This window comes from Mobula birostris, chromosome 8, assembly GCF_030028105.1.
Source record: "Mobula birostris isolate sMobBir1 chromosome 8, sMobBir1.hap1, whole genome shotgun sequence".
Lineage (NCBI taxonomy): Eukaryota > Metazoa > Chordata > Chondrichthyes > Myliobatiformes > Myliobatidae > Mobula > Mobula birostris.
The window spans coordinates 148,205,897-148,233,612 of NC_092377.1; the positions used below are offsets into that span (position 1 = coordinate 148,205,897).

The 27,716-nt window shown below is 44.5% G+C and overlaps 1 protein-coding gene across 1 annotated transcript in view; it reads right to left on the reverse strand.

The window, feature by feature from the left end:
• LOC140201820 (zinc metalloproteinase-disintegrin-like MTP8) overlaps positions 1-27,716 on the reverse strand; it is a 92,529-nt gene that overhangs the window by 59,072 nt on the left and 5,741 nt on the right. Inside the window, exons 2-7 of the mRNA XM_072266523.1 lie at positions 11,605-11,693; positions 10,654-10,730; positions 9,680-9,758; positions 4,306-4,382; positions 2,026-2,209; positions 19-81 (exon numbers count right to left, since the gene is read on the reverse strand). Coding sequence (XP_072122624.1) covers positions 19-81; positions 2,026-2,209; positions 4,306-4,382; positions 9,680-9,758; positions 10,654-10,730; positions 11,605-11,693 — 569 coding nt within the window. The remainder of the gene's footprint in view (positions 1-18; positions 82-2,025; positions 2,210-4,305; positions 4,383-9,679; positions 9,759-10,653; positions 10,731-11,604; positions 11,694-27,716) is intronic.

Genomic DNA, 27,716 nt, shown 5'->3' on the forward strand with positions numbered 1-27,716 from the left:
AGCAGGAGCTTCTCTCACCTCTGAGTAATCTGCCACCACGTACATTTCAATGTATTTCTTTGCTTTCAGGAACGCATTCCTCTGAAATAGAAAGGTACAGTAAATACAGCGTGACCCCGGTGGTTCTCATGATTGACATTGTTCCCACTGCTAACCAACAAAATGTGCAAACAAATAATCCGAGACTGTAAATCAACATTGATGTGAACAAATTGCTGCTAGAACATACAGGTATTTGACAGGCACAATGCCGACTGTAAATGAAGATTAAAAAAAAATCCAAATGCCGGAATTCTGAAATAAAAACAGGAAACACTCAACAGGTCAGATAGAACCTGCGGAGAGAAAAATAGAACACCCAACATTCAAAGTTCAAAGTTCAAAGTTGTGTACATACATCTATTGATGCTTCTGGACACATCTTCAGTGATGTTCCTGGAATCATCGGGTGTTTCGGGTCTTTCAACATCATACAACCTCCTCCAGGTGACCCAGCCGGGGCTGATCAGACCCCAGCTTGTGTCCAGATGGCTAGCTACTTATGACTCTATGGCTCCCCTCCTTTGAGCCACAGCCATCTTGAGGCCCTCTCTGCCACATCGGTGGTACTGCGGATGGCTCTCCTCTTCCTCTCTCCCTCGATACCCAAAATGCTGAAGGCTGTAACTAAAGAATGGGCTACGAATCCCCTACAACCAACCTCCACTAGGAGACACCTTGCTCTCCATCCAGCCTGCTGACAGTTGCTGACCAGTCCTGCGTACTTGGAGAGCTTCCTTTCAAAGGCCTCCTCCAAGCTATCTTCCCATGGGACTGTCAGCTCCAGCATCACCACTTACTTAGTAGACTCAGACACTAGGACAATGTCTGGTCGCAGGGTGGTGGTTGCAATATGGTTGGGGAACTTCAGCTGCCCTTCGAGGTCCACCAACAGCTGCCAGTCCCTTGCAGAGGTCAGAATGCCTGCAGATGTTCTTTTGGCAGGTATTGGCTGCTCCCCAGCTCTGACAAAGGCAATGGTCTGCTTGGCGGGTCGGGACCGCTTCGCCCACTCAACTCCTGCGCTGACGGCTTCAGCGATGGTCTTCAGGACCTGATCATGCCTTCACCTGTACTGTCCCTCACCAAGTGCCCTTGCACAGCCGCTGAGGATGTGCTCCAGGGTTCCTCGCTTGGAGCACAGTGGGCACGCAGATGACTCTGCCTTGCCCCATGTGTGCAGGTTTGATGGGCTTGGAAGCACATCATACACTGCCTGGATGAGAAATTGGATGCGGTGTTGTTCGGCTTTCCAAAGATCAGCCCAGGTCACTTTCCTCTCAACCGCATTCTCCCATCTTGTCCAAGCTCCCTGTTGTAAGTGTATTATCTAAGTACATCTATGTCACAATAATGTACCCTGAGATGCACTTCCTTTTGCAGGCATTTACAGTAGAATAAGAAATACAGTAGAATCGATGAAGAACGGCACACACAGAAAACAAATACGTAAAAGAAGACATATTGTGCAAGCTCACAAAGAACAAATAGTAAATAAATAAATAATAAACAAACAGACAGATAGGTAATAAGTAAATAACGCAGAGAACATAAGTTGTACAGTCCTTGAAAATGAGTCGCTAGGTTGTGTTCAGTCATGAGTTCAGCATTGAGGTGAGTTATCCATGCTGGGACATAGAACAGTCCATCACAGGAACAGACCCTGTGCTGAATTCATGAAACATTGAGTTGAGCAAATCCCTTCGGCCTGCACAATGTCCAATTCACTCCATTGCATTCTCATTCTGCTCCTACGTCTTATTAATCTAAGAATCCTTTAAACATCTTCATTGTATTTGCTTCATTGTCTCCCCCAGAGTGCATCTCAGACACCCTCCACTTATTATCCACAGATGCCATCCTACCTGCTTTTTCTATTATCGTTGCAGAATGGAATCTAGTCAAGGGGTTGGGGAATTTACCTTGCTTTCCATAAGTTGATGCCCAGTACTGTTGCTGATAACGCACTGACTTGGTTTAATGTACCTCACTTGGAGAATTAAAGGTCTCTTCCACTTTTGGCTCTGGACTGTCCCACGAAGTGTTCACCACACCACAAGTCTTCAGTGGCAGCACGAGCTCCTCATATCTATAGAGCGCGTGTTCATTGCTGACCGATTCCTTCAGAGGTTCTATTAGATACCGTTGGCCATCGGTGCGGATATAACCACTAAAGAAAGAAAGACCGAAAGAGAATGTTGGACTTTCCAGCTGTGGTCAGAACCTTAAGCAAACAAGAAAGCCCAAGCCAAAAGCAGCAATATCATTGCAAATTGTCCTGTTTTTTTTTCAGGTTCGAGTTAAATCAGGGATGTTGGAGTTTGCTGGGGCAGTGCTGCTCGAAGGGCTGAAAGACCCTACTCCTTGCTAAACTACTAAATAAACAATAAATAAAATAGGCCAAAGTCAGCATGGTTTCCATCTTGCCTTACAATCTATCGGACCTCTTTGAGGAAATTACAGATGGCATAGACAAAGGAGAATCAGTGGATGTTGTTTACTTGGATTTTCTGAAGGACTTTGACAAGGAGCTGCACATGACGTTGCTTAACAAGCCAACTGCTCATAGTATTACAGGAAAGACGCTAGCATGAATAGAAGATTGGCTGACTGGCAAGAGGCAAAGAGTGGGATAAAGGGGCTGCCAGTTACTAGTGGCATTCCGCAGGGGACAGTGTTGATACTGTTCCTTTTCATCTTACATGTCACTGACTTGAAATTGATGGCTTCGTGTCCAAGTTTGCGGACAATATGAAGATAGGTTGAGGAAGCAGAGAGGCTGCAGAAGGACTTAGACAGATTAGGAGAATGGGCAAAGAAGTGGCAGATGGAATATATAGTGTAAGGAAGTATATGGTCATGCACTTTGGTAGAAGGAATAAAGGTGTAGACTTCAATATTCAAAAATCAGAAGTGCAATGGGACTTGGAAGTTCTTGCACAGGATTGCCTGAAGACTAAGTTTCAGGTTGAGTCAGTGGTAAAGAAGGCAAATGCAATGCTAGCATTAATTTCGAGAGGGCTAGAATAAGAGAGCAAGAATGTAAGCAGTCAGCAGTCCTGACGAAGGGTTCCGGCCAGAAACGTCGACTCATCGTTTCCACAGATGCTGCCCGACCTGCTGAGTTCCTCCAGCGTGCTGTGAGTGTTGCTTTGACCCCACCATCTGCAGAGTATTTTGTGTTTGTGAGCAAGAATGTAATGTCTTTATAAGGCATTGGTCAGACTGCACTTGGAGTACCGTGAGTAGCTTTGGGCCCCTTATCTAAGACAAGATGTACTGGCATTGGAAAGGATCCAGAGGAGGTTCACGAGAATGACTGCAGGAATGAAAGGTTAATGCATGAAGAGCGTTTGATGGCTCTGGGCCTGTGCTCATGGGAGAGAAAAATGAGAGGGGATGTCACTGAAACTTATCCAATATTAAAAAGCCAAGGTATAGAGAGGATGTTTTCTATAGTGGGAAGGAACTGCCTCAGAATAGAGGGACGCCCATTTAGAACAGAGATGAGGAGGAATTTCTTTAGCCAGAGGATGGAGAATCTGTGGAATTCATTGCCGTAGACAGCTGTGCATGTCAACTCATTGGATATATTTCAGGCAGAGGTTGATAGGGTCTTGATTAGTTAAAGGAGAAGGTAGGAGAATGGGGTTGACAGGGATAATAAAGCAGTCATGATGGAATAGTGGTGCAGACTCAATGGGCCAAATAGACTAAAACTGCTCCTATGCTTTGTGGTCTTATCGTCTATTCAAACCAACAAATTAAGGACTCCTGCACAGGAACAGGCCGTCTGATCCATCTAGTCCATGACAAACTGTTGTTCTGCCCAGTCCCATCAACCACGGTGCATTGCTTGTTAAAAGTTCGGGGCATAGACAGCAGATCGGCTGCCACGCATCAACAATCCTGTTCAATCCGAACCCCCAGTGCTGTCAGTATACCGTTAGCTTGTTCTCTCTGTAACTGGGTGGGTTTCCCCACATGTGCTCCAGCTTTCTTTCACATCCCAAAGGCGATCCCATAGAGTCAATGAATGGGTTGGTAGGTTAACTGGCTACTCTAGCACGCAGGAGAGTGATAGAATCTTTGAGGAATTAATGAGAACGTGAGGAGAATAAAAATGAAGGATGAGTGAGAATAGGAGGCTGGTGCTCAGCATGGCCTCAAAGGGCTGAAGGGCCTGCTTCCATGCCATTGTCTCCATGACTATCTGAATGGCTTTGTCAGTACTGAAGTGACCTGGGCAGAGGGACGTTACCTTACCTGAGTCCGTCACAAGTGCTGAAGCTGGCCGCGGAGTCGTTGTCCCCCTTTATGTAACCATGGTAATAGCAATGATCCTAAATGTGGCAGAGAAATGGGCATGGGATAGTTAGCAAATCATTTCGCACAGTGGCATCCATTTCAAAAGAGCTTGATAACAAGGAGCTTGACAGAACATGTGGTTTAACAGAGATATTGTGTTTTTTTTCTCCTCAGTTGATCAGGCCTGAGCTAGATGAAGCTTGGATCTGTCTCCATTTCCCACATGTAGGTCAGGATAGAAGAGCAGGGAATTTCCTCTAGGGGTCTGCAAAATACTAATTCTTAACCCAACAATTAAGACAAGTGATCTTAAGCTGATTGTTGGAGCTTACAGTGCCCTAGCTCTCAGCTACATTGTCTCTTATTGCAGCAGTCTATATACAGTATTGTGAATGTAATATTGGAGTAATCTTTTATATATATTGGTTAATTCAGCATTCTTGTTCATTTAAATAAATTATTGCAGGTTATATGCATAAATACGTGAATTGCATATGTCATCACGTTATATGGCGGCCTTGCTTGAAGTAAACTCAACGTGACATCAGAATTAGGTTTAATATCACCAGCATGTGCCACGAAATTTGTTATCTTAGTTGCCGCAGTACAATGCAATACATGATAATATAGAAAGAAAACAAAAATAAGTAAATCAATTACAGTAAGTACATAAAATAAAATGAAAATAAAATAAAAGACATCCGTTAGTCTTGCGAGACCATGGATCTGCACCTGGAAAGTCTTCAGTCTCCAGGGTGCAGGCCTGGGCAAGGTTGTATGGAAGACCAGCAGTTGTCCATGCTGCAAGTCTCCCTGTTGTCCAAGGGAAGGGCATTAGGACCCATACAGCTTGGCACCAGTGTCGTCACAGAGAAATGTGTGATTAAGTGCCTTGCTCAAGGACATAACAGGTTTCCTCGGCTGGGGCTTGAACTCACGACCTTCAGGTCGCTAGTCCAATGCCTTAACCACTTGGCCACGTGCCCACACGATTAAGTACATACAAGTATATTAAATAGTTAGATTAAAAATAGTGCAAAACAGAAATAATATAGAAAAATGAGTTAGTGTTCATGTATTCAATGTCCATTTAGGAACTGGGTGGCAGAGGAGAAGTTACAAAACATAAGATGCAGCATTGACGTAGAGTGCATTAACTTTCTGGGAATGCTGATAATGTGACACACTACTGCCTCTCAGCTCCAGCAACCTGACCTCCATGGTGTTTTAAGCACGAGGAGATCTGTGGATGCTGGAAATCCAAGCAACATGTACAAAACGCTGGAGGCACTCAGTAGGCCAGGCAGCGTCTATGGACGAGAGTAAACAGTCCCGATGAAGGGTCTCTGCCTGAAGTGTCGGCTGCTTACACTTTTCCATAGACGCTGCCTGGCCTGCTGAGTTCCTCCAGCATTTTGTGTGTGTTGCTCAATAGAGTTTGCACGCTCTCCCTCTGATCACATAGATCTCCTCTGATTCTCCAGTTCCCCCGCCACATCTCAAAGACTTGCAAGTTGGTAGGTTACTTAGCCACTGGTTGGTGGATGAGTGGGAGAGAATCAATATGGGGAGAATGAAATAGGCTAGCAAAGGGTTAGTGTAAAAATGAGTGGCTGATAGTTGGAATGGACTTAAGGACCTGTTTCCTGAGCTGCATCTGTGACTCCAAGACAAACTTGTAGTTAAGAATCTAAGTGAATGCACAGCACCGCTGAGAAACATTGCGTTGCTCTGGGAAAAGTAGCCTGGGACTGTCAGTGACCACTTAGAACGCAGCAGGTAGTGCTGCTGTCACACGGAGAGCCTGATCCTGCTCTCAAGTGATTTCAGACACTGACCACAGGAATGCCCACTGGCCAAGTGTTACACTTGCCTGAATCGCCAGAACATGAGCATTATCACCAGTGTTTACTGAGGCACGGTTGCAATGCACCCTTTCTTCTGAAGAATTTCCTTGGTGTCCAGATGCAGGAGCTGCACTTATATTTACGGAGGATTAAACGAGCATGATTGGAATGACAGACACCGCCAGCACTTGGAACATTTTGTTTACAGATGGGCTGTGATTGTCTCTGCTGGTGATGGTGCATTCCAAGACACGTTGCAACCTGCTGAAGAAACCTGCTTTAGAGTAGATAATTAACTCAGTAAGTATTCTTGCCCTGGGCTAATCAGCACACACATTCTGTAGGCTCCCAAGGGTACCATCTAAATGGTCTATAAACCAGATGGGAATGGGGACTCTAAAATCAACACAGCGCGGCCTGGCGCAAGGGGTGCCAGTCGCACACTTCTACCCTCCCACTGTCGACAAGAAGACACACACTCAATATTGTAGGAACAGCTTCTTCCCCTCCACCATCAGGTTTCTGAATGGTCTATGAACCCATGAACACTGCCTCACTGTTTCGCTCTTTTTGCACCATTTATTTATTTTTTAAACTATTAGTAATTTTTTTATGCACTGCACTGTATTGCTCCCACAAAACAACAAATTTCATGATGTCTGTCGGCGATAATAAACCTGATTCTGATTCTGAAGGAGGCTATTCAGCCCATCAACCCCCTGCTTCCTGCTGCGTAATACTCACAACACGCTGGAGGAACTCAGCAGGTCGGGCAGCATCCATGGAAACGATCAGTCCACATTTCGGGATGGAACCCTTCGTCAGGACTCATAGTAATTGCATCAGTTCCAATCTTTCCCTTATTTCTCTTTACCCTTGAAACTTATTTTCTCCATCAACTTTCCTGCTACTCACTGACACACTGGGGACAAAATACAGTGCCCAATTCACTGCACGTCTTTGGGATGTGGGAAGAGGAATCCCGAGTGGAGGAAATGCACACATTCTCATAGAGGGATCAGAAGTGGAGAGAGTGAGCAAATTCAAGTTCCTGGGTGCTTTTATCTCTGTGGACCAAACCTAGGCACAACATATTGATGCAGCTACAAAAAGGCAAGACCGTGGCTATATTCCATTAGGAGTTTGAGGAGATTTGGTTTGTCTCCTAAAACACCCGAAAGCTAAAGATGTACCGTAGAGAGTATACTGACTGGCTGCTCACCGTCTGGTATGGAGGTGGGGGGTGGGGGGGGCAACTGTACGAGATCGAAGTAAGTTGCAAAATTAGTTAACTCCATCATAGGTACGAGCCTTTGTAGAATCCAAGTCATCTTTAAGGAGTGGTGCATCAAAAAGGCAGCATCAATCATTAAGGATCCCCACCACCCAGGAGATGCCCTCTTAGGGTCATAAGACCATAAGACAAAGGAGCAGAATTAGGCCATCTGGCCCATCTAGTCTGCTCCGTCTCTCAATCATGGCTGATCCTCTTTTTCTACCTCCTCCTCAACCCCAGTTCCTGGCCTTCTCCCCGTAACCTCTGATACCATGTCCAATCAAGAACCTATCAATCTCTGCCTTAAATGTGCCCAACGACCTGGACTTCACAGCTGCATGTGGCAACAAATTCAACAAGTTCACCACCCTTTGACTAAAGAAATTTCTCTGCGTCTTTGTTTTGAAAGGGTGCCCCTCTATCCTGAGGCTGTGCCCTTTTGTCCTAGACTCTCCCACCATGAGAAACATCCTTTCCACATCCACTCTGTCTTGACCTTTCAATGTTCAAAAGGTTTCAATGAGATCCCTCCTCATCCTTCTGAATTCCAGCGAGTACAGACCCAGAGCCATCAAACGTTCCTCGTATGATAACCGTTTTGTTCCTGGAATCATCCTTGTGAACCTCCTCTGGACCCTCTCCAATGCCAGCACATTTTTTCTAAGATGAGGAGCCCAAAACTGTTCACAATACTCAGGGTGAGGCCTCACCAGTGCCTTACAAAGCCTCAGCATCACATTCTTGCTCTTATATTCTAGACCTCGAAATAAATGCTAACATGGCATTTGCCTTCCTCTCCACCGACTCAACCTGCAAGTTAACCTTCAGGGTGTTCTGCATCGGACTCCCAAGTCCCTCTGCATCTCAGATTCCTGAATTTTCTCCCCGTTTAGAAAATAGTCCGCACATTTATTTCTACTATCAAAGTGCTTGACCGTGCATTTTCTCTTCTTTGGGATGTGAAAGAACAACTCTCTTCTCAATGTTCTCATCAGGAAGGAGGTACAGAAGCTCCAAGGCGCACACTCAACAATTCTGGAACAGCTTGTTCCTGTCTGCCATCGATTTCTAAATGAAGACTGATTCCATGAACACTTCCTCTCTACTATACTTACCGTAATTCAGTTTTTTTTCTATATTTATCCAGTATTGCATTACAATGCTGCCGCAAAGTTGATGGATTTCATGCTGTGCGCCGGTGGTATTAAACCTCATTCTGATTCTGATTCACAGGAAGAGCATGCAAACCCCACACAGACTGCACCAGAGGTCAGAATGGAACCCATCAGCTGGAACTGTGAAACAGCAGCTCTACTGAAGACCAAAACACACAGGAGCAGAGTGAGGTAATTTGGCTCATCGAGTCTATTCCACCAACACACATCAAAGTTGCTGGTGAACGCAGCATCTCTAGGAAGAGGTACAGTCGACGTTTCGGGCCGAGACCCTTCGTCAGGACTAACTGAAAGAAGAGCTAGTAAGAGATTTGAAAGTGAGAGGGGGAGGGGGAGATCCAAAATGATAGGAGAAGACAGGAGGGGGAGGGATGGAGCCAAGAGCTGGACAGGTGATTGGCAAAGGGGGTACGAGAGGATCATGGGACAGGAGGCCTAGGGAGAAGGAAAAGCGGGAGGAGGGGAAAACCCAGAGGATGGGCAAGAGGTATAGTCAGAGGGACAGAGGGAGAAAAAGGAGAGAGAGAGAGACAGAATGTGTGATTCCTTGTGTGTGAGTCTATTTCACCATTTGATTCATTATTCTTTCAACCCTATTCTCCAGCCTTCTCCATTATTCTTTCAAGCTCATTCTCCAACCTTCTTCCTAAACTGCTGTGCTCCCCTTGCCTGGTCAACAAGCATATTCAAGACTCAGCTTGCTTTTAGAATCAAAGATCACATGACCTGCCTAATGATCACGTCAGTCATTGAATGGTGATCAAGCTCAAGCAGAGTGTGGTTTATATTTCAATCATCTCAAGTACTAAAGCCTTATGAAAATAGAGAGTGGAGATTCAGTAACTGATTGTAAAACAGGCCAGTATTTCATGGGCTGGCATTAATTTTGACACTTCCTGAGCCTTCAAGAGGCATAACTGAAAGCCATGTCGGATTAATGGAAGGAATTAAACAAAATCATTCAGCAGAGACATTCTGTGCCCTGTAATGTGGTTACTTTTCCTTAGATATAGAGCAGTTTGTGCTATACTCACCAGATAGACCGGGGTGTCTTGCACTTCAGTCCCATTCTCCAATGTGTAGGTTTCTGAGTAGTTCTTGGCAAATAGACCCCTGTAAGGTGAAGAGATAGGAATTGGCGTCATGGAATTTAGACATAAGAATCTGCTTTAACCTGCTTTGGTTAGCTATTAATATGACTGGTGGTAGCAGAAACTAATGCAATGCGCAGATCTGTCACCTTGACTGGGGACAGAAGTCACAGTATGATTTGGCCGAACAGTATGGTTGTTTAGTGACCTCTCACCTAAGGATATAACCAGGCTGGTTGCTGGGTTCCGGCATGGGGCTTCAGGCAGGAGGGTCATTGTCTGCCTAGACATTCTTACATATTTGCCTAGGGTATTGAGCACCCTACCATCCCAGGTATTTGAAGGTTGGGTCCTGAGGTAATGGTGTAGTGATTGATGCAGAAGGAGGGAGGACAGTGATTTTGAAGTGACATGGACCAATTCTCCTCTGTCATCACTGGCTGTGGTCTTCACCTGATTTTATGTCCCTCATTCTGTTCTCTTCATTATGGGGTGACGGCCACTCAGCACTCACACAGCCAATGCCTCCAAATTACTTAGTGCAGGGTTTCAGAGTTGGGCATAAGGAGGATTACCAATGGTATAAAGACAAGTTCAAACATTGCATTGATTAGGATGAAGAGTAGGACCCTCATTGCCCTGTGTTTTCACACTGTGATCCGCACCCTTTCTCTGAAGTTCCCACCCCTTCATTCCAACCCCTTGGGAGCAGTGGATGTTGGTGCACTGCCTACAGCTATTCCTGATTTCTCTGGAATCTTCGGGGAATCCTGGTCAGAAACAAAGGGCAGACTATTCTGTGGCACGGCATGTCCGGAGCAACCCAATCCTGGGGAGAAAAATAGGGAAAATCACCAACCCCTCTGAAGGCTCTTATGCAACCGTACTGGTATAATTCTTGGAATAAAGACACCTACTCATTCTTCTCGAGGTGTATGACAACCTCTTTGCCCTCCACAGGTACTCCATACCGAACAACGGATGGATAAAGACCCTGCAACAGAACAGACCTCAATTGAAGCAAATTTTAAGAAAGATGAACTTAGAATTTGTTGTATATCTAAAGACCTGATTGGCAACTCTGCTCCCACTCAGATCCGGATCACTAGCTTTCAGTTTTTCTGCCTGTTATCCTCTGGCTAAATTACTGACTAAAGCCAACACTGCATTGCTACGCCATTAGAAACCTCCATCACCATTACTCTTCTAGATTTCCCTCTCTCTGCCCATTCTAGAGTGCAGTACATTCAGACCTTGCTATTTACTGATTTGCTATCCCCAGGTCCATCAACTCACAAGCTAGTCCCAAGTCCAATGTGAATTATTTTCCAACAAATATATATCTATATAAACATTAAGGAACTATTCACTATCTCTGTAAAGAGTTTCCATAACACTTGGGTCAAGTGGATCTCCACTGTGTACTTTTCTGAGAGACAGATTTTTGTTTCCAAAGCTGTATTGTGTCTTTTCATAAAAACCACTGCTTGCAAGTTTCAATCGAGGTAGATTGTTCGCTAACGTCATTTGATTTTTAGGAATTTAGAAGTTTTAATGTGTTTATTAATGCATATTAATACTTTTAGAATATTCCAGGATAAGTTCTTGATTATTTGGAGTCTGCAATGAGGACAAAGGAGAGTCTCACAGTGGTATCCACATTTTTTTTTATACCTTGGGAAGTCCATCCTCATATCCCTGATGAGCAACAAGGACTTACAAGGTCTTGTTTCATTTGGAAACATTATCTCTCTGTATGTCAATGTAATAGCAGGACCCGTGCTCCACATCGCGAACCCTTTGACTGAAGCGCCCACATGCTGAGGTGCTATTGTGAGCCTGACACTGGGCTTTGCACCATACAGTACCTCGCTCTCTCGTTTCTGCTTGACGTGGAGCCTGCGCGGTTTCACCACCTGGTAATTCCGTATTCCGGGGAGCTTGGAGGTGGAGCTCACTGCAAGCAAACGAAACAGATCGGTCAGAACCAAAACGTCCAGTGGAAGGCAGTTCCCTTCTCCCTTCTGGGATAAGGTACGGGAGCTTGAAAGCCCAGACAACCAGACTCAAGAGCAGCTTCTTCCCCACTGCTATAAGACCTTCCCATTCCTCTCCCAGTGGTGCTGCCGTATTTTCAAAACTTTAATTCTTGTATTGTTGTCACTCTTGTATTTCTTTCAGCACAATATCAGTTTGTACCTCTTTAATTATAACCTTCTGTTGCACTTGTTTCTGCAGTGATTGTGTAATTAATTATTTCCATGTGTACTGTTTACTCTGACAGTATCATGGGAGGCAGGAATATCATTCTACCCCAGTGTGTGTGTATATATATATATATATATGTATATAATCTGAATCTGAATCTGAATTCAGACAAGGCTATGCGCTTAGCGCTCTGCTCTACTTGTTTTGCAAGTAATGTGAGGCTAAATACAGCTCCAATGCCAAATTCAAGTTTACTGAAGACACCACTGTTTTTGGCTGAGTCAGAGCTGGTGATGAATTGGCGTATAGGAGGGAGACTGAAAATCTGGCTGAATGGTGCCACAGCAACAACCTCTCACTCAATGTCAGCAAAACCAAAGAGCAGATTATTGACTGCAGGAGAGGAAGACAGGGATACAGGAACCAGTCCTCACCTGGGGATTGGAGGTGGACAGGGTCAGTAACTTTAAATTCCTTTGTGTTATTTCAGAGTGATGCACTATCAAAAACCCCAAAAGACTGGAAGCAGAGTAAATACTGGAAGGCTTTTATTAGCAGTAAAATGTGACCTCCAGCATGCTGAGTATCTGCCCCTGGACTGAGAGGAGGAGCAATGGCGCAATCGCCTTTATTCAGGGGTCTGTGGGAGGAGCCACAGGGGCAGTCAGCAGAGGGGCGTGTCCAGACAGGTAACCCAGTTACAACATATATATATATATATATAGTTTACCACAAGAGGATCTGCCCTGGGACTAGCATGTAAATGCCATTACAATGAAGGCATGGCAGTGCCTCTATTTTCTTCGGCATGCCATCTAAAACTTTGATGAACTTCTATAGACACACAGTAAAGAGTATCATGACTCCTTGCGTCGTAAACTGGTGTGCAAACACCAGCACCCATGAATGGAAAAGCCAACAAAATTAGGGAATACAACCCAGTCCATTAGGAAGGAAAAACCCTGGCAACACACACAAAATGCTGGCAGAGATCTGTGGGCCAAACAGTATCTCATAGATGCTGCCTAGCCTGCTGAGATCCTCCAGCATTTTGTGTACGTTGCTTGGAATTCCGGCATCTGCAGATTTTCTCTTGCTTGCGAGAGGAAAAGCCCTGTTATCATTGAGCACACCTACAAGGAACACTGCCACAAGAAAGCAGCATCCATCATCAAGGACCCCCACCATCCAGGCCATGCTCTGTTCTCACTCCTGCCGTCAGGAAGGAAGTACAGCAGCCTTTGGCCCCACACCACCAAGTTCAGGAATAGTTACTAACCTTCAACCACCATGCCCCTGAGCCATCGTGAATAATTTCACTCACCCCAACTATTCCACAATCTATGGACTCACTTTCAAGGACTCCTCATGTTCTCTATATATTATATATTACTTACTTATCAATACTGTTTTGTTTCTTCCTGTTTGTCTTCTTATGTTCATTGGTTGCTTGTCTGTCTTTGTATGTGTAATGTTTTTCATTAATTCTATTGAATTTCTTTGTTCTACAGTGAGGGCCTGCAAGAAACTAAATGGCAGGGTAGTATATGATGACATATATGTACTTTTATAATAAATTCACTTTGAACTTTGGATTTGAATTTGAATATCTGCAGTTCTGCACTAATCCGGTGAACTTGAATTCAATCCTCACTATGGCATCTAAGAAATTTATTGTAGAATAAAATCTAGTCCAAAATAAGTTCCTATAGCAGTATACAAAATTATGAGGGGTATAGTTAGGGTGAACACATACAGGCTTTTACTCCTGATGGTGGGTGAGACAAGATCTAGAGGTCATGGATACAGGGTGAAAAGTGAAACTATTAAGAGGAATCTGAGAGGGAACTTCTTTACCCAGAGGCAATGAGAGTGTGGAATGAAATGAGCTGCCAGTGGAAGTAGTAGGTATGGGTCATTTGTAACATTTAAGACCGTAAGACATTGAAGTAGAATTAGGCTGTTCAAACCATAGATTCTGCTTTGCTATTCTATCATGGCTGATTTATTATTCCTCTCACCCCATTCTCCTGCCTTCTCTCCATTACCTTTGATGTCCTTACTAATTAAAAACCTATCAACCTCTGCTTTAAATGTACCCAATGATTTGCCCCTTCACCCAACAGCCATCTGTGCCAATGAATTCCAGATTCACCACCCTCTGGCTAAATTAATTCCCCCTCATTACTGTTAAAAAGGGGAGTCCCTCTATTTTGATGATGTGCACTTTGGTCTTAAATTCCCCCACTGTAGGAAATATCCTCTCCACATCCACTCTGTCTAGGTCTTCCAATATTCGGTAGGGTTCAATGAGATTCCACTTCAGTTCTAAACTCCAGTGAGTACAGGCCCACAGCCATCAAATGCTCCTCATATGTTATTCCTTTCATTCCTCGATTCATTCCTATGAGCCTCCTCTGGACCATAAGACAAAGGAGCAGAAGTCAGCCATTTGGCCTATCGAGTCTGCTCCTCCATTTCATCAAGAGCTGATCCATTCTCCCATTTAGTCCCACTCCCCCGCCTTCTCATCATAACCTTTGATGCCCTGGCTACTCAGATACCTATCAATCTCTGCCTTAAATACACCCAATGACTTGGCCTCCACTGCCGCCCGTGGCAACAAATTCCATAGACTCACCGCCCTCTGGCTAAAAAAATTTCTTTGCATCTCTGTTGTGAATGGGCGCCCTTCAATCCTTAAGTCATGCCCTCTCGTACTAGACTCCCCCATCATGGGAAACAACTTTGCCACATCTACTCTGTCCATGCCTTTCAACATTCGAAAAGTTTCTATGAGGTCTACCCTCATTCTTCTAAACTCCAAGGAATACAGTCCAAGAGCGGATAAACGTTCCTCATATGTTAACCCTCTCATTCCCGGAATCATTCTAGTGAATCTTCTCTGTACTCTCTCTAACATCAGCACATCCTTTCTTAAATAAGGAGACCAAAACTGCAATAAGGAGATCAAAATTGGACCCTCTCTAATGCCAGCATATCTTTTCTTAGATAAGCAGTCCAAAACTGCTTACAGTATGCCAAGTGTGGTCTGACCAATGCCTTATAGAGCTTCGGCATTACATCCTCAGATTCATATTCTATTCCTCTCAAAGTCAATGCTAACATTGCATTTACCTTCCTTACCATTGACTCAACCTGCAAATTAACCTTTAGGGAATCCTACATAAGGATTTACAAGTACCTTTGCACTTCTGATTTCTGAGTTTAGAAGATAGTATCCACTTGTAAATCTTCTACCAAAATGCATGACCATACATTTTCCTACATTATATTCCATCTGCCATTTCTTTGCCCATTCTCCTAATCTGTCTAAGTCCTTCTGCAGACTACCTGCTTCTTCAAAGCTACCTGCCCCTCCAGCTGTCTTCATATCATCTGCAAACTTGGACACAAAGCCATCAATTCCATCAACCAAATCATTGACATATGACGTGTTAAGAAGCAATCAAAACTTCGACCCCTGCGACACACCACCAGGCACTGGCAGCCAACCAGAAAGGGCATACTTTATTCCTACTCTTTACCTCCTGCCAGTCAGCCAATCTTCTATCCACACCGCTATCCTTCCTGTAATGCCATGGACTCTTATCTTGATTTGTAGCCTCATGTGTGGTGCTTGTCAAAGGCCTTGTGAATATCCATGTAAGCCACATCCACTGACTCTCCTTTGTCTCTCCTGCCTGTTACTTCCTCAAAGAATTTCAACAGATTTGTCAGGTAAGATTTCCCCTTAAGGAAACCATGCTGATTGGCCTATTTTATCATGAGCCTCCAAGCACCCTGAATAGTCATCCTTTATAAAGGACTTCGACATTTTCCCAACCACTGATTTCAGGTTAACCAGTCTATAATTTATTTTCTTTTCCCTCCCTCCCTTCTTGGAGAGTGGAGTGATATTTGCGATTTTCCAGTCCACTAGAACCATAGTGATCCTTGAAAGATCACTACAAATGCCTCCATAATCTCTTCAGCTACCTCTTTCTGAAACTTATGGTGTAGTCCATCTGGTCCAGGTGATTTATCCATCTTCAGACCTTTCATCTTCCCTAGCACCTTCTCCTTAGTATTAGCAACTGCTCTCACTTCTCCCTTCTGACGCTCTTGAATTTCTGGCATACTACTGATGCAAAATTTTACTAAATTTATCCGCCATTACTACCTCTCGAGCAGCATTTTCTTGTATCTGCTCTCGCCTCTCTTTTATTCTTCGTATATCTGAAAAAAAATTTTTGGTAAGCTCTTATATATTATTGGCTAATTTAAGAGAAGTCTAGATTGGTATATAGATGAGATGGGTGCTATGATCTGGGCGCAAGTAGATGGAATTAGGCAGTAAAGCAGGCTAACAGAGCCCAGATGGGCCAAAGGGCCTGTTTCTGTGCCATAATGCTCTATGACTCTATGAGGAAGGCTGCAGAAGGACTTAGACAGATTAGGAGAATAGGCAAAGAAGTGGCAGATGGAATAGTGTCGGGAATTGAATGGTCATGCACTGTGGTAGAAGAAATAAAAGCACAGATTATTTTCTAAATGGAGAGAAAATGCAAACATCTGAGATGCAAAGGGACTTAGGAGTCCTCCCTGAAGGTTAATTTGCAGGTTGAGTTGGTGGGGAGGAAGGCTAATGCAATGTTAGCATTTATTTCAAGAGTACTAGAATATAAAAGCAAGGATGTAATGTTGAGACTTTATGGGGCATTGGTAAGACCTCACTTGGAGTATTGTGAGTAGTTTTGGGCCTCTTGTCTAAGAAAGGATGTGCTGACATTGGAGAGAGTTCAGAGGAGGTTCATGAGAATGGTTCTATGAATGAAAAGATTACTATATGAGGACTGATTGACTTCTCTGGGCCTGTACTCACTGGAATTCAAAAGAATGACGGGGGAACTCATTGAAACCTATTGAATGTTGAAAGGCCTAGATACAGTGGATGTGGCGAAGTTGTTTCTTATAGTGGGGGAATCTAGGATTAGAGGGCACTGCTTCAGAATAGAAGGATGTCCATTCAGAACGGGGATGAGAAGGAATTTATTTTGCCAGAGAGTGGTGAATCTATGGAATTCATTGCCACAGGTGCCTGTGAAGGTCAAGTCATCGGCTATATTTAAGGAAGAGGTTGATAGGTTCTTGATTAGTCAGGGCATGCATTGGTTAAGGGAAGAAGGCAGGAGATTGGGGCTGAGAGGGGAATGGATCAGTTGTGATGAAATGGCAGAGCAGACTTGATGGGCCAAATGGTCTAATTCTGCTCCAGCTACCTTATGGTCTTATGACTCTATATCCCCTGAAAAATATGTCAAGAAAGAAAAGAATCAGTGCTGGAGGAAGAATTCTTCCACCTAATCTATTCAGAGACAGGCATAGGAGAGAACTGGGGATGATAAAATCTGGAGTAATAAACAATCTGCTGGGAGATCTCAAGCTGTACTGGTGGGAGGAAAGGAATGGTTCTTGATGTCCTGATACAGGATTCTGACCTGGCACTTTGACAATTCCTTTTCCCTCACAAATGCCACTTGATCTGCTGAGTTCCTCCAGCTGAATGTTTGTAGCTTCAGGTACACAAATAGCTTGGTCCGAATCAGATTCACAAAGCTACAGCTTTAATTTTGAGGAAGTAATGGAGTTAATCCTCCAAGAGGACCACAGCCTTGTCGTAGGGTTTGGAGGCTTGTGTACCTCAGTGACCCAGAGAGCTATATTGGCTGGAGTCAGGTCTTTATACTTTGGCTCTTGGTTGGGGTCACCCATGCCAAACAGGTCAAAGGGTAGAGGACAGACTAAGAGTGATCCGCCAGCCCTCTAGGTTCAGGGGTTCAGGTCAGGGCTAACAACCCCGACTGATAAATCAAAATTGTTACAGAGACAGCAATGAAGATTCCTTCTACATCTGAGTGTGATGGTATCTCTGAGCCTTCACTCAGGACTTCCATGATTGACATTAATGAAGAGAGCGAGGAAGCTACTGACACGATGAAGGAAGCCCTGAACACCGCCAGAGATGGAGGACCTTCGTTGCTGTCCTAAACGCCCCCAGTGTAGCAGGCATGGAGTTAATGGAAAAGTTGTTCAATGCAAGATGGTATAGAGCCGGGTGGTGGAGGGTGGCTGTTTGAGCCTCTGCTCAAGCAAAAATTGAAAGTCACTCAGAAATGTAGCCTAACGAAAAATGTTACAAATACTTCAAATAATTCATTTAAATTTTGTCACAGTTTTTCTCCCCTCACACACTGCCTGACTTGCTGAGTATTTCCAACATATTCTGGTTTGATTTCATGGATCCATACAACAGGGAGTCAGGCCATTCATCCTAGTTTGTCCATGCTTTCCAGTGGACTCCCATTTGAATGAATCCCATTTTCCAGCACTCAGCCCGTCACCTTCAATGTCTAGATGAGTCAAGTGATGCCTAGGCGCTTAACTGATGTCAGTAACTTTTCCTCCACCATTCTCTCAGGTCGTGCATTCCAGGTACTCACCACTATCTGTGTGAAAAACGCTCCACCTGATCCTCTCTAGCTCTGAAGTTCTTACTTCTTATTCTAAATTCTCTAATTTTATCGATATTTGATATCAGGAGAAGGTTCTTGCAATCTACCCTATCAATTCCACTTTTATAAAATCTTAACCTCCTCCACACCATTAAAAACAAAATTTCAGACTCTGAAAGAGCCTTTCCTCTCTGGCCTCCAGGACACTATATGAGTTCTCAGCTCACACAGAGACATTTGGAACATCCCAACTGACTCGAAGGGAATGGTAAACACAAGAGTTTCTGAAGGTGCTGAAAATTTTGAGCAACACACACAACACACAGTGCAGAGGCCAGTGGAACCAGAGTCTCACAGTTCGATGAACTCGGCAGGGCTGGCAACATCTAAAGAGGGGAATAAACAGTCAGCATTTCGGGCTGAGAGGGTTCTTCGCAAAAGTTGGCTTCATATCACACAAAAGTGGGCAAGGTGCAGAATAATAAGCCTTGAGCAAAGTGCTGTGGTCTTCAGGAGACAATAACATGATCTCTTTACCCTGAGTCCACCCACAGATTGCCTTCCCTTCGTTCAATGTTTGTCCTGTGTTTGACAATGCAGGTTGGGGTGTTTAGCTGCAATGGAGTTACAGTGGGCAGGCTGGGAGCCAGCTGCCATCCGCCCATCTTCAACCCCATGAGCTCTCAAGCTAAGACAGGGTGTACTCCATTTATCACCATAGAGAGATACAGCATTGCAACAGACCCTTCAGCCCACCGAGACTGTTCCAACCACTCACACATATCCTACATCCATGCGTATCTACACTAATCCCATCTGCTTGCATTAGGTCCATCTCCTTTTTATGCATTTTCTATACAAGAGCCTGTCAAAACATATTTTGAATTTTGTAATTATATCTGTTTCCATTAGCTCCTCAGGCAGCTCATTCCACATAATTGCCGATTTTAGTATCTATTCACCTTGTATTTTCACAAGCCTTTATAAGGTCAACTCTCACCTCCTACATTCCAGCTTACCTAATATCTCCTTATACCTCATTTCCAGGCAACATCCCAGTGAATCTCTTCGGCACTCTATTGCCAAAACATCCGTCCTGTTGTATGTTGTTCAGAGCTGTGCAGAAGTGCAGTCTAGCAAAGTCTTTGTACAACTGCAAAATGTTGTCCCAACTCATACACAATGAATTATCCAATGAATGTAAGCATAGCAAATATCCATCACCAAGGACCCCTTCCATTTAGGCCAGGCATTCTTCTCACTGCTGCCATCGTGAAGGAGATACAGGAGCCTTTAAGTCCTATGCCACTAGGTTCAGGAACAGTTATTACCCTGCAAACATCAGACTCCTGAGCCAGCATGGATAACTGCACTCAGCTTAACACTAAACTGATTTCACAACCTATGCAGTCACTTTCAAGGACTCTAAAACTCATGTTCTTAGTATTATTTATTTATTTATTATATTTTTACTTTTTCTCAACTCAAGCTGATAAAACCTGAGATAAGGGCATAGCCAAGCACAGACATTTCTCAATTGCTAGGAGCTTCCAGACTATTCTAGTGGTGTTTAGTATTGTGGCTTACTGAAGATTTACATAAATATTGCTGTGTAGCCTGAGCTGCTTAATGCTATTGTGTCGTGACTTTGGAATGATACCACCTGTAGATATTACTATTGGGATAATGTGTACTCTGTTCATGTTCCATAGTCCTTCAGTTTCCTCTTTTAATTCAGCATATTTCTGGTGTTTCACTTACTGATTTCTGAACATTGTGAGTGTTTGGAATGGCTGTATCTATTAATTAAGTTGTTCTTTCTTGTTTATCCTGTTATATTACATTCAGATAATTATTATGGATTGTCCTATCTGTTATACTGAATTGGTCGTAATATAATTTGTAGGATCTGACACTAAAATTGGATCAGGGTTGTATTTATAGTAAGAAGTGGTGTCTGATGAGTTTATATTTTAAAGCAAGATTATGGTGAATGATTTTTTCCACTTGATTGTGCCTGTGTTAATAATCAGATTGAGTTAAACTGCTACCGGATCCTGTAATGTGTTGGATTGTTTTCTGGTTTCTGACAGGCTGCATCACTGTCTGGTATGGGGGGTGGGGGATATTGTATCTGTGTGGGAGGCTACTGCACAGGACCGAAAGAAGCTGCAGAGGGTTGTAAATTTAGTCGACTCCATCTTGGGTACTAGCCTACAAAGTATCCAGGACATCTGTCTCAGAAAACAACGTCCATTATTAAGGACCTCCAGCACCCAAGGCATGTCCTTTTCTCACTGTTGCCATCAGGTAGGAGGTACAAAAGCCAGAAGGTACACACTGAGTGATTCAGGAACAGTTTCTTCCTTTCTACAATCCGATTCCTAAATGGACATTGAACCCTTGAACATTACCTCATTTTTTAAATACATATTATTTCTGTTTTTTTTAATGCTTTTTAATCTATTCAATGTACGCATGCTGTAATTGATTTACTTATTAATTAATTTATTATTATCATTTTATAATTTTTCCTTCTATGTTACGTATTGCATTGAGCTCTGCTGCTGTTAACAAATTTCACGACACATGCCAGAGATAATAAACCTGATTCTGATTCTGACATATGCATACTTAGAGAATAAATTTACTTTAAACTTTGAACTTGTATTTTTCATCAACTTTTCTACTGTGATAGATATTTACTCCTAGCCAGTGGGCCTCTTGGTTGTTTGCTAATTTGCTTTCTAAATACAGAATCTATAAGCAAGATTACAAGCAAAAGTAAGTAAACTTCCAACTGACAGTTGTTTGACCTCTGGTCATAAATGGATGTATGTCTTCATTTCTTAAAATGAAAATGGAAAAGAGTAATCAGCTTGAAGTTAAAATAAGTACTGTCTATAGAACAGTTCTGCAAACAAGCTCTGTAGATAGTGCACTCTGTGAGAAGTAAGATTTAGCTCACTACATCTGGCTTATTGATGCTTGAGATTCAGTATAAGGCAATGGATTGTTTACTTTGGTTTGTTTCAAACAGACAAGTTGCTTAGTTCAAGAAAGCTTGCAGATACAGTTGGATAATATTACTTAGCATATCAAATAACTATTTATAGTTGGAAGATTTATGTACTCAAGGAAGTTAGCTTCATGGCATTAATAGTGAATTGTAAACATCAAGTTGAGATCCTATGTCTCCAAAATGCTTTCAAACAATTTGTGTATCTGGGGAAATACACTATACATGTGAAGTCAACGAAGTGGTAGAAAAGGGGTTTACATAAGTATAGAGAGCAGTTCAGGCTTATTAGGCGTGGTTGAAGAGCATCAAGAAGAATGATAGGAAGATGGGGTGACTAGAATCCATTCCACTTGCTTCAGTTCCTTTCACCTGTATTATTAGTATGTCTTTTTACAGGAAGCAGTGTGCATGTAGCAAAACCTGCAAGAACGATCGCGGCTTGAAGATCCACCAAGCGAGGATGAAGAGTTTGGCGGGAGCAGGAGCAGCGCAATGCGCAGGTGTCCAACCTGGTGAGACGAAGGAGAGGCCAGGCCCGGAGTCACCCCATAGTGCCCGGAGCCTCCAAGTGTTGCAAACTAATCCCTCGAACATGAAGTCTAACAGGACACGGATCAAATGGCCTGCAGCTAACATGACTTCACTGTGGAAGCAGTTTGATGACGATGTTAACTAAATTCTGGAGGCACCGGCGAAGGGAGGGGTTGATAGGAAGCTGCAGCCATGACAACAATTATTGTTAGTATCGCAGCTGAACGGTTCGGAGAAGAGGAGAAGGAAGGCTCCAAAACATCTTACTCAAAGAACCAAAGAGCATTGAGGATCCACAACATCAGGCAGGAGATGAAAGCGCTGAAGTCCCAATACAAGGAGGCAGGAGAAGAGGAGCGCATTGGCTTGGCCCAGCTGATGTGCATACTATGAAAGAAGATCCGGGTCCTCCGCCGGGCAGAGTGGCATCGGAGGCGGCGTCGTGAAAGGGCTCGAAAACTTGCTGCCTTTATCACCAACCCCTTCAAGTTCACCAAGGAGTTGCTGGGGGAGAAGCGCAGTGGGAAACTGGCCTGTTCGCAGGAAGACATAGACCAACATGTGAAGAAGCTATATAATGATCCTGAAAGAGAGCAGGAGTTGGGAGAGTGCGACATCCTAATAGACCCACCTGAACCGGATGTGCAGTTCGACATGTCAGAGCTGCAACTAAAGGAAGTCAGAGAGGTCGTCCGCAAAGCAAGGGCAAGCTCGGCTCCAGGACCAAGCAACACCTCGTACAAAGTGTACAAGAACTGCCCCAAACTCCTGCTGTGTCTGTGGAAGATCCTGAGAATCTTCTGGAGAAGGGGGACGATCCCAGAACAGTGGAGAGAGGCTGAAGGGGTGTGGATCCCGAAGGAGAAAAATGCCACCCAGATAGATCAGCTTCGCATCATCTCCCTGCTGTGTGTCGAGGCAAAGATCTTCTTCAGTGCAGTTTCCAACTGGTTGTACACCTACCTAACAAAGAACACCTATATTGATACATCAGTCCAGAAGAGTGGTATTTCAGGGATGCCGGGCTGTCTGGAGCACATCGGTTTGGTGACACAGCTCATCAGGGAGGCCAGAGAGAACAAGGGCAACCTGTCAGTGTTGTGGCTCGACCTGGCAAATGCATATGGCTCCATTCCGCACAAGCTGGTGCAGATCGCACTGACCAAATATCACAAACCCAGCAGCATCAGAGACCTTATCGCTGATTATTACAGCAACTTCAGGATGAGGATCTCTTCAGGAGCAATTACATCAATCTGGCACAAGGTGGAGATCGGCATCATCACAGGGTGCACTATCTCAGTGACACTGTTCTCCCTAGCCATGAACATGCTCACTAAGTCTGCTGAACCAGAGTGCAGAGGGCCCAGAATGAATTCTGTTCAACGGCAACCACCTATCAGGGCATTCATGGATGACCTCACAGTCACCACAGAATCAGTCCCAGGCTGCCGGAGGATTCTGCAAGGGCTCGAATAGCTGGTGGAGTGGGCCCGGATGTGTTTCAAACCTGCCAAATCAAGATCGATGGTGCTGAGGAAAGGGAAGGTGGAGGACAAGTTCCGGTTCAGCATCGCAGGCACAGCCATCCCAACCATCACAGAAAAGCCAGTCAAGAGCTTAGGCAAAGGTTTTGACAGCTCTTTAAGGGACACAACATCCATTCAGGCAACCTGCACTGAGTTGGATGGCTGGCTGAAATCTGTGGACAAGTCTGGCCTACCTGGGAAGTTTAAAGCCTGGGTGTATCAGCATGGCATTCTTCCCAGGATCCTGTGGCCCCTCCTCGTCTATGCAGTTCTGATCTCAACAGTCAAAACCTTAGAGAGGAAGGTTAGCAACCACCTCAGGAGATGGCTGGGGCTGCCAAAGAGCCTGAGCAGCATCGCAGTCTATGGACACCACAACAAACTGCAACTGCCCTTCAAATCCTTGGAGGAAGAATTCAAGGTAACAAGAGCCACAGAAGTGCTACAGTATCGGGACTCAAGTGACCCGAAGGTGGCGAGAGCAGGGATCCAAGTAAGTACTGGCAGGAAGTGGAGGGCAGAGGAAGCTGTTCAGGAGGCAGAGGCGAGGCTGCGTCACAGGAGGCTGGTGGGAATGGTCACACGAGGCCGAGCTGGACTAGGATCCTTTTCAACTCCCCAAATGGACACCAGAGGGAAGGAAAGGCGTCGTCTAGTTCAGGAGGAGGTGAGAGCAGTAGTGGAGGAGATGAGAGCCTGCAAGGCGGTGGGAATGAAGCAACAGGGAGCTTGGACAAGGTGGGAGAATGCGGTTGAGAGGAAAGTGACCTGGGCTGATCTTTGGAAAGCCGAACCACACCACATCCAATTTCTCATCCAGGCAGTGTACGATGTGCTTCCAAGCCCATCAAACCTGCACACATGGGGCAAGGCAGAGTCATCTGCGTGCCCACTGTGCTCCAAGCGAGGAACCCTGGAGCACATCCTCAGGGGCTGTGCAAGGGCACTTGGTGAGGGACGGTACAGGTGGAGGCATGATCAGGTCCTGAAGACCATCGCTGAAGCCATCAGCGCAGGAGTTGAGTGGGCGAAGCGGTCCCGACCCTCCAAGCAGACCATTGCCTTTGTCAGAGCTGGGGAGCAGCCAATACCTGCCAAAAGGACATCTGCAGGCATTCTGACCTCTGCAAGGGACTGGCAGCTGTTGGTGGACCTCGAAGGGCAGCTGAAGTTCCCCAACCATATCGCAGCCACCACCCTGTGACCAGACATAGTCCTAGTGTCTGAGTCTACTAAGCAAGTGGTGCTGCTGGAGCTGACAGTCCCATGGGAAGATAGCTTGGAAGAGGCCTTTGAAAGGAAGCTCTCCAAATACGCAGGACTGGTCAGCAACTGTCAGCAGGCTGGATGGAGAGCGAGGTGTCTCCCAGTGGAGGTTGGTTGTAGGGGATTCGTAGCCCGTTCTTTAGTTAGAGCCTTCAGCATTTTGGGCATCGAGGGAGAGAGGAAGAGGAGAGCCATCCGCACTACCACCAATGCGGCAGAGAGGGCCTCAAGATGGCTGTGGCTCAAAAGAGGGGAGCCATGGAGTCATAAGTAGCTAGCCATCTGGACACAAGCTGGGGTCTGATCAGCCCCGGCTGCGTCACCTGGAGGAGGTTGATGATGTTGAAAGACCCGAAACACCGGATGATTCCAGGAACATCACTGAAGATGTGTCCAGAAGCATCAATAGATGTATGTACACGGCAAAGTATAAATTGTATCTGTGTTTTGGAAATTCTTTGTGTTTTAGGGGTGTTTTTTCTAATTTGGAAATATTTTATCAGTTAGACATCCTCCGTGAGTTTTAAATGTGTTTTAAGAATGTTGTTTAGATTTAAACATGTATCACTGAAAATAAATGAATTGTGTTTAAATTACTTTATTAGCTGGAAGTATCTTCATGGTAGGGAGGGAGGACCCACCACTCAAACTCAAACAGTGGGGAATAAACAGGGAAGAAAAATAATCTTTAATAATTTGGTAGTTATAGTATATTCTCTCTTTAGTGAGAGTACTTGTGGGCTTAAAGTCTTTGGTTGAGTTTAGAGCGTTACAGCCTGCAAAGCCAATATCATCCACCATCTGTGTTGTCATATCCTAGGGTTAGTGTACAGTATGTGCACTCAAGTTCTCTTGGTATATCAACGCTCCTAAGGCCTTGACCACTTAGTCTAACTATGTCTAACCAAAATTCTTGGAACAATATCAAAGGTTTTAACTTCATGGAAGTAAGGAGGCTCAATTATTAAACCAATAGCTAAGTCTGAGGCCTAGTCTCTCCATCATAACCAGCAGGGTCCTTAGTTACTCACACCAGCACTAAATTAATCATGAGGTTACATTATCGATTCCTCATCTCCTTGCAGTGTTTCTGTAACTGACTGCTGTAACTTGCCTCCAGTGTGTAGGTGTGGTGGAATCGGGTGGGTGGGGGGGGGGGTGTGTGTTGGGAATATGAGAAAGTAAAATGAAATTGATGTAAATGGTTGCTTGATGGCCAGGATAGATTCGACAGGCTGGAATACTTGCTTCTGTGCTATTTGAGTCTATGACACTGTGGATGAGGGAGATAATGACCTGCAGAAGGACCTCTTCAGAATAACTCCTCACCCAAGACTACACCTTGACCCTGTCCTAAAACCCATAACCAACTACATTCTTGGTTCTTTGCCAGCTCAGCAGGAGAGTAAGACTGGAGACAAGAAGGTTTCCAGTTTCAGAATGTATCTCCGTCGAGGATCTGAAGCACGTTGAAGAAGCATGCCAGCTGCACATACATGGTTTTATCTCCCTCTCCTGTATCCCAGTTAATCTGCGATCCATCATAATCATGACTGGCTTCAGTGATTAGTCTGATAGTGATTATCACACAAGGGTCCCCCTGTTGTCTACCACAAGGATCTTCCTCAACTGCCCACTCCCTGCGACAAAAGAGCTCTTCCCATTGTCACAATGCAAACCCCTCCTCAAGTCCAAGGAAGGGCATCATCAACCATTGATCCTGGTTTTATTTAATCGCACAAAAGCCTTCAACTCCACCAGCTGAAAGGGGTTATGGAGAATGCTTCTCAGAAACGTGTCACCATTCCAGCCAATGAAGTAGAAGCCACAATCCGAGCCAATGCATTAACCACAGGCTCAGAAACATGACAGGGTCAGCCCTCATCCTACAAACCCTCACCTTAGCCTTCCTCAACACCATACTGTTTCACTCAACCCTTCCTTCCAAAATGCTGTCGCTGTATGGAACGAATGGGGATGGCCAAGTGTAAGGGAAAAGTTTAGAGTAAATGGCAAGACCCTTAAGAGCATTTATACTAGGAGGGGTATTGAGCTTCAAGTCTACTGACCCTTAAAAGTGGCAACACATGTAGACAGAGTGGCAAAGAAGATGTATGGCATACTTGCCTTCCGTGGTTGTGAGGGTTGAGAGAGAAAGTAGGGAAGTCATGTTGCAGCTGCACAAAACTTTGGTTAGGCCACATTTGGAGGATAGAGTGCAACTGTTGTTGCTACAATATAGAAAGGCTGTACGGTAGAGGCTTTGGAGAGCACCATCACGCTGCTTGAATTAGGAAGTGTTAGCTATAAGGAGAGATTAGAGAAAGCTGGATTGTCTTTTCTGAAACGTTGGAGGCACAGCAGAGACCTGATGGAGGTTTATAAATTAATGAGGGGGGTATAGGTAGTCACATTCATTTTCCTAGGGTGGGAATGTCCAATACTGGATGGTTTTAGCTTTAAGTTGAGAGGGGAAAAGTTTACAGAAGACTTGCGAGGCAAGATTTTTTTTACACAGAGAGTAGGAGGTACCAGGAACGTACTGCCAGGGAAGGTTGTGGAAGCAGATACCATGATAACGTCTAAAATGCATTTGCCCAGCAAGGAATGGAGGAACATGGCCCTTCTGCAGGTAAGTGGGATTAATTCGATTGCTACGGTCATCACTGACGTTGTGGCTGAAGGGCCTGTTCTTGTGCTGTACTGCTCTACGTCAATAGAAGGCAAATGCAATGCTGACATTCATTTTAAGAAGGACTAGAAAACAAAAGCAAGGATGTAATACTGAAGCTTTATAAGGCATCGGTCAGACCACATTTGGAGGATTATGAGCAGTTTCGGGCCCTTTCTCGAAGATAGGATATGGAGAGGGTTTCAGAGGAGGTTCGTGAGAATGATCCTGGGAATGA